The following is a 7715-nucleotide window of genomic DNA, read 5'->3' on the forward strand; positions in this document are numbered from 1 at the left end:
TTTATTTTTCTGTATGACAAGAATTTTAAGAGGAAGCTTTCAACATTGTAGCCTGGGAGAGGAGTAGGGAGGGACACAGACGTGGTAAGTCCGCTAAGAGGAGTAGGGAGGAACACAGACGTGGTAAGTCTGCTAAGAGGAGTAGGGAGGGACACAGACGTGGTAAGTCCGCTAAGAGGAGTAGGGAGGGACACAGGCGTGGTAAGTCCGCTAAGAGGCTTGAGAGTTGTCTAATGCCAACAGAAGTCTGACCGCAGCTACTGTGCTCTTGTTACAGACCCGGAGAAGCCCGAGAGCACCAGAGCTGCCAGCAGCAGCTCCCCTGGATCGCCGGTGGCCTCTAGCCCCAGCAAACTGAGTCCTGCCCCAGAGGGACCTCCCCCACTGGCCCAGCCCCCACTAATCCTACAGCCCTTGACCTCCCCACTGCAGGTGGGGGTACCACCCATGACTTTGCCCATCATCCTCAACCCTGCACTCATTGAGGCCACCTCTCCAGTGCCTCTCTTAGCCACGCCACGCCCTACAGACCCCATCCCCACCTCTGAGGTCAACTAAGGCAGGCCACTCAGAGGTCAGGACCATTCCTTCCTATCAGGCATTCAAGGCCCTGCTTCCAGTCCCAGGGGCCACAGAAATCTTCAGGCCCAAAGCAAGCTGCTGTTACCACTGCTTGACAGGGGGATGACGATGTTTATAGTCCCTGCTGGGATCCACTCCAGGCTGCGAGGTTCTTCCTCTGCCGTTCAGTCCTGAGCTTCCAAGCTGAGAGTGGATGTAGCCTCTGCCTCTGGCCTGGCAGCCCTGGGGAGGCATAGAGCCAACCCTGCTGTGCCAACCCTGCAGTGCCTGCCATGTGCCCCCTGCCAGGTTGGGCATTAGGAGCCAAGCCCGACCACTCTGCACTTTGTTCCTCTCCCTATCCAGTCCATCAGTCCTGGGCCACTGCCTCCAGTTCTTCTTCCTTCATTAAATAGTTGGTCAGTTTGGAGTCGCTTGGCACCATGGAGGGTGGACAGGTAGGACTCGATGGGGGGTCTGCCCACAGGAGCATGTACATATGGAAAAATAACATTGGACTTTTTATGATATAATAAATGTCTTAGTACCAACACAGTTCCTATCCCTCTGGTTTTCTTTTGCATTTGTGTCAGGCACTGCATTGTTGGGATGTCATGTCCAAGCCTTGCTTGGGCCTTGGAGAAACAGGTAAAGTGAAGCTGAGCATATCACCAGTGAGGCCTAACCACCTGACTCCAGCCGTCAGCCAGAGCCTCCTCCCTCCCCGCTGCCATAAAGGACCTGTGTCAGGGACTTAGGCAGTTTCATAACTGCTTCAAGAGAGACACTTTAAGGAAGCCTGCCAGGGTTGTGGAGCAGGTGACTCAGAGCAGTTGGAGTTGCCCAGAAGTTCTCTTTCCAGTGAGCCTCGTGACTGAGGACTAGGAGTCGTCAGGCTGGACAGGTGCAGGGGCACCTTCCCACTGTTGCAGTCATGTAGTTCTGGACATGGGCTATCAGCCTGACCCCACAACCTCCATCTACCATCCGCCCCAATTACTCCAATGGGATTGAAGGACCAAGGCATAGGGCTGGTATTCTGCTGGGGATGGCAGTGTGCCTCAGCCAGAGCTTACCTATTGCCTGATTTAGTTGGCTTCCATCTCCAGCCAGTCCTGGGAGGCAAGAGTCTGGGATCTTTGGGCGAGCAGCTAACCTTGCTCTTGTAGCACCTGAGGCTTGATGCCCAGCTCTCTATAAATGCCCAGACTTCCCGTTGTTTGTCACTTGCACATTGCCAGAATTTGGAGCTCTAACCTTCTCACTTTGGTATAGAAAAGAGCACCTGGGAAATGGGAACCACCTTCTGTGGGGAAATATTCATAAAACCTGAACTAGTTTATCTTTTCATCCAGGTCCAGACCAGGCCTAGTTTCCATATGAATCGGAAGCCTTGCCCAACCCTGCCCCTGAGAAAATGAGGAGCAAGTAACTCAATGGTTAATGTAGAAAAGCCAGAGTCTACAGCCAGACACCGGGGCCTCGCCTCTGCCCAGCGCCTCTTCTCCCTTCTGAGGCCTGTGAAAGCACATTGCTTCCCTAGAGCAAAGACACCTAGAGGCCATCTGTCATCTTCCTAGATCAATATACAGAGCTATCTATTCAGTGATAAACCAGGTCCAGCTTGGTAAACAAAGGGTGACTTCCAGGAGCACAGTGACTCAGTAGACATCTGCTTCATCTGAGAGCCCCAATCCAGCATGGGTGGTGGTTCATGGAAGCTTCATTGCTGCAGTCCCAATCTTAGTCAACCTTCTACCCTTATAAAGACCATGAGCGGCTGGGGCAGGGTCGTGCACAGGCAGATGGGAAGAGGTAGCTGAACCCTCAGCTGAGGCTCCATCCTTCGCTCTCCTCCTGTAAGGAACTGTTCACAGGCCTGGTGCTCCGCTTCATTGGTCATTTCCAGAGTAGAGGACAAAAGTGCACTAGACCATCCTATGAAGAAAAGAGGAATGACACCTGTATGTCCCTCAGTCTTGCCAAATAGAAAAGAAGCTGGAGGCTTATAGGCTGACTCCCTGCTGGGAAGCAGAGAAAAACTTTTGGGGTGCAGGAGGAGAGAGTTTGAACTCTAAGTCTGGGTTCTGGCACTCATGTTGAGTGGCCCAAAACTGCCTGTAACTCCAGCTCCCAGATAGGATCCAATACCCTCTTCTGGCCTTTTCATTCACTTGCACACACCCATACACAGATGTACATGCAATTAAAAATAGTATTCTAAAAGAGGAACAGCCGAATCATGGCCATGATATCTCCTCTTAGAAGGCAAAGGTGGCCATGAGAGGAAACTCAATGTGAACAACAAGGACAGATACCTTGATGATGTGGAAGTGGCAGGATCCTTGTGGAAAAGCAACAGCCTGGTCTGGAGGAAAATGCTCATCTCCCATAGTGCTGTAGGAGAGTAGATAACCATGAAGTCTCACCAACATGGCTGCCAAAACAGGACCTGAACAATGCCAGTGGACATGCTAACATGGAAGGGGAAGTGCTCAAGAAGCCTCAACCCTAGACAAAGGGTATGGGCACCAGGGAATGCTGAGAGCAGGAGAGATAGTCTTCCTCAGGGCAGAGCCTCCCCAGTTGGTTATCCAACACCAAGTGGTCAACCTTGAAATATTCATACAAATAGCATGAAATGGACTCAGTAGATGGTATTTTATGTATTTAGGAATAAATAGTGTGTTTGTAGCAATTAGAAAGTAGAGAGACCATAAGTTTGTGAGGGAGCAATGGGGTACATGGAAAGAAGAAAGGGAAAATATGTAATTATAATTTTAAAAAATAACAAAAATTCTTTTTTTAAGGCTTGTTTTAGTGACTGATCAAGTGAGGCCACAGCCTGACCACTATGTACAGACATGAGGGAAGCTTTATTTCTTGGTCTCTTCCTGCTTGGCTAGAGTTTTGATGATCTCTTCCTTCTCGGCCTGGAGGCATTCCTCCAGTGCTTTTGTACTTTCTTGGTCTTAGTCCTGCGAGCCTCAGCCTGGTCAGCCAGTAGCTTCTTGCAGTCCTTGTCTTCCTTCAGTTTGTGGGTGTGATCCACGAGAATCTGCTTGTTTTTGAAGACATTTCCTTTGACCTTCAGGTACAGGCTGTGATACAATCTTCTTAGATTCCCAGTACCTCCTGAGAAACCAGCACAGGATCCTCATCCTTGTCACCTTCTAGGGCATCCGAGCGTTGGCAGTACCCTTCCTTTTCCCTATGCCTATATGCCTGCCCTTCCATTTGGCCAAGGTGTTTTTTCAGCAACGAGCCAGGAAATGGACAGTCACAGACTTCTGGATGATCAGCCCATCTTTGATCAGCTTCCTGATCTGCTGATGGGAGTGCGCATTGTCAATTTTATTGGTCTCATTGGGGTCCAACCAGACCTTTTTACCACAGTGGAGGACACTAGAGGCCAGCCTCTTCTGTAGCCTGAACATTCTCATGACTGCAGACACAGCAGAGAAAGGAAAAGCAAGAAAATTCCTTCTTTAATGACCAGAGGAAAGCTGGTGATGGATCTGTGACCTAAAACTCACACACTGTAGCTGGGCAGAGATGGTGCATGCCTTTAAACCCAGCAGTCAGGAGGCAGAGGCAGGCAGATCTCTGAGTGCGAGGCCAGCCTGGTCTACCAAATGAGTTCCAGCATAGCCAAGGCTACACAGAGAAACCCTGTCTCAGAAAAACAACAACTACAAACTCAAAGACCCTCGCACTGAGAAGTGACATTGCTAGAGATGAGCAGCATGTCTGTGCTGGTTTGCCTAAGCATCCTTTAGAATTTTCATTCACAAGTCTGAGAGGTGAAGGTGTGGAGTGTGGAACTGGGGACAGATCAGCTTTACTCTCTGCTTCCTGTTTCGTCCTGTGATGCTTCGTTCTAAGTGTTGTTGGTAGGGCAGGAATGCCACAAACACCAAGAATCCATGTATAATTTCTCATGCAAGACAGTAAGTAGTAGGAAGGAGCTACCTGGCCCACATCTTCTTAGATTCCCAGTATCTCTCATACCCCCACCTGAAATGAAAATGTGAGGTCTGAATTGAACCTCTTCTGGGACCTCCTGAAATGAGACCCACAGAGGTGGTGATGGATGCAAGAGCAAGAAGAGTTTAATCATCCCAACATGTCGGGGCCATCCCACTTCAAGGGGGAGATGACCCCGAGCAGATTTTAACAGGATTATATACCTTGCAAACAATTGGGGCAGAATTCAAACAATTAGAGCAGAATCTGCATACTGGTAACTAGGCAGGGTACTATGTGCATTTGGTGGAGTGAAACAACTTTCAGATAGACAATTCAGTGTACCATGCAGGACTTTCTGAGGGGAGTCAGTTGGGAGTCAGGTAGCTTTGTGTGATAATTTGGCTTGCAGCTGTTCCAGGAACTAAACCAGCTTTTTTTTTCTTCCTGGAAGGGAGGGGTCCTTGTGCTTAGACATTTGTGGTGGAATTTTCCCACTAACCTTAGATTGACCCCAACTCTGGCTCTTTCAGAAACTTCTATTTCTTTGGAAAGTTAATTATGTCAAATGGTGGTTTGCTGAGGCACACAGGTGAATGAAAGGATGTCTTGCTAAAGCAGACACGAAAAAGAATGTTTTCCTGACGCAGACACAGGTGAGAGGATGTTTATAGAGCGGACACATGAAAGAACCCATAATGAAGGAGTATAAATGTGACTCCACAGACAGTGGGAGACGAGCATGAGCCTTGGTTTGGTTTGCTCTGCCTCACTATTCTTTGCTAATGACACACATGTGTTGGTTTGCCTTACACAGTGTTGTCGAGCTCAACTTGCGATAACTCTGACATTGAGAGAAACTCAAGAAATTCTGGAGCAGCTTGCTGCTACAGTGGCCTCACTTCAGGCTGGTTGCCAAGCCTGGCAGTTTCTTCAGGATTGAGGTACAGTTGCAGGTTTGTGCCTGGTGTCTCTCTGCCTAGAGAATGGTTTGCAGCTGCTGAGTCTGCATATTTGGTGTTCCCTAGAAACAACAGAGTGCATGGTGATTGGAGCATGGGTGTTCATTTCTGTTGATGGCTAGAAGACAGCAGCCAAGGAGTAGCAGAACTGTTGAACCCCTGGAACTTTGATTCTCAACCTTCTTAATGCTGCAACCCTTTAATATACTTCCTCATGTTGTAGTGACACCCCAACCATAAAAAATGTTTGTAGCTGTAGATATGCTACTGATAGGAATCATAACGTAAATATTTTTAGAGATAGAGGTTGCTGGGTGGGTTGCGACCCACAGGTTGAGAGTCTCTATCCTCCTAGAGCCCTGGCTGTTCATGTCAAGTAGTCAATCATCATCTGTACTTTAAAATCGTCTTCCCTGCTTCTGTTTTTTCTTGGTTCTCATCCATCCTGCTGGCCATGTGCCCTTTTCTGGTCCCTTTATTGACTCATCCCCACAGCCTCTGAACATTTGAGCAGCCAGAACGTAGTCCTCAGCTTACTAATCTGTTTTCTCCACTGATGCCATCCTTTGGCAAAGCCTCAAACACCAGCCATTGCATTGACTTTGTGCCCAGTTTGAACTTTCCAAGGCTAGCTAACTTCTAACACGGAGTCACTCTCCTGCCCTTCAGCTCCTCCACTTGAATGACTCAGGCATTTATTTTAAGTTACCAACATTAAGGCAGAGATTCCTTTTTCTAAAAAGCTAGGCTTGCTTCTATTTCATGTATATATGTGCCCAAATGTATGTCTGCCTGTGTACTGTGTCTATACTTGTTGCCCAGAGGCCAGAAGAGAATGTCTGATCTCCTGGAATTGGAGTAAACCGTCATCAGATTAAACTCTGATGTGGGTGCTGGGGATTGAACCTGGGCCTCTGTAGAGCTTTTAACTACTGAGTCATCTCTCTAGACCCCCAAGCAAAAGTTCTTGATTACCCCTTGCAAATAGGCTCCTCCCTAAGCCTGCCCAGTGTCTCGGGAAGACAGTTAAATTCTTCCAAGTTTTTAATCCCAAAACTCTCTCACCAAGTGTGGCGTCTTATGCCCATAATCAATGCCAGCACTTTAGAGGCTGAGGCAGGAGACTTACTGCAAATGCAAGACAATCCTGGGCTAGAGTAGGAGATCCTGCCTCAAAATAATAAAATAAAAACAAAAATTCCCTTCTTACATCCTATAACCAATCCTTGGGAAATCTTGATGCCACCCATAGTGGGACTGCATCTTCCATCCCTACCTACCTCTCCAAGTCCAAGCCACCAACCCTGGCCTTCCTCCTTTGTCTTTGCTTGATATGCCATGCATTCTGTTTAACCTAAGGCATTTCCATCCCACTGCTTATCCTGTTCAGAACAAAATGCATCCACAGTCCCTACCCTCTGTTCCCTCCCCCTGCCCTCTTCCCCCTGGTCCCTGTAACTTGCCCCTGGGCCCCTGCTTCTTGCCCCTAACCCCTGCACCTTGCCTCTTTTGGAGACACAGTCCTGGAAATTGAACTCAGAGCCTTGTTCATGCTAGGAAAATGCTCTACTTTTTTTTTTTTTTTTTTCGGAGCTGGGGACTGAACCCAGGGCCTTGCGCTTGCTAGGCAAGCGCTCTACCACTGAGCTAAATCCTCAACCCCAAAATGCTCTACTTCTAATCTATAGCCCTACCCTAGTCCTTGCTTTATTCTATCTGCACAGCCTTACTGTTCCTTAGCTATGCACCCACAATCAAGTGGGGACTTTGCCATGTTCAGCCCTCTCTCTAGATATAACACATCACACTCCCTAACTTATTTCAAGGCACTGTCTTTTTCTGTTTGAAGACATACTGTCTTATAGGGAACTGGGGGATCTCTCTAGAAGGATTAGGTAATCTAAAATTTCATAGGGGAGGGTCACAGATGATCAGTGGTCTACATTCCTTTGTCATGAAATTCAATCATGTGTGGTCAGTGGTTTACATCCCTATATCATGAACATTCAGCCATGTGATGATATAGGGATGCCCAGCACAGAAAGCCCATTCTGAAATATTTTCCCATTTTTGCGGTTAACCCCAGCCTGTTCTTTGGGAGGGGGTGTTTATGATCTTGTTCTGGAGTCTATCAAATCTAACACATCTATGGGGTGCTACCAATTACTTCATAACTTTGGGTATGTCCAGCATCTGCAGGCTTTTGTAGTACAGTGACCAGAGCTA

The 7715-nt window shown here is 47.9% G+C and overlaps 1 protein-coding gene across 5 annotated transcripts in view; it reads left to right on the top strand.

The window, feature by feature from the left end:
- Positions 1 to 1116, top strand: part of Gbf1 (golgi brefeldin A resistant guanine nucleotide exchange factor 1) — a 128918-nt gene extending 127802 nt beyond the window's left edge. For 3 of the 5 annotated variants that reach the window (XM_032892102.1, XM_032892103.1, XM_032892107.1), the window contains one exon: positions 278 to 1116. In XM_032892102.1, the coding sequence (XP_032747993.1) occupies positions 278 to 558 (281 nt within the window). In that variant the 3' untranslated portion in view covers positions 559 to 1116. The remainder of the gene's footprint in view (positions 1 to 277) is intronic. The other 2 variants (XM_032892106.1, XM_032892104.1) reach the window with 1 other exon arrangement.
- Positions 1117 to 7715: the final 6599 nt, after the last annotated feature.

The sequence above is a fragment of the Rattus rattus genome, chromosome 2 (assembly GCF_011064425.1).
Source record: "Rattus rattus isolate New Zealand chromosome 2, Rrattus_CSIRO_v1, whole genome shotgun sequence".
In the NCBI taxonomy this organism is placed as follows: Eukaryota; Metazoa; Chordata; class Mammalia; order Rodentia; family Muridae; genus Rattus; species Rattus rattus.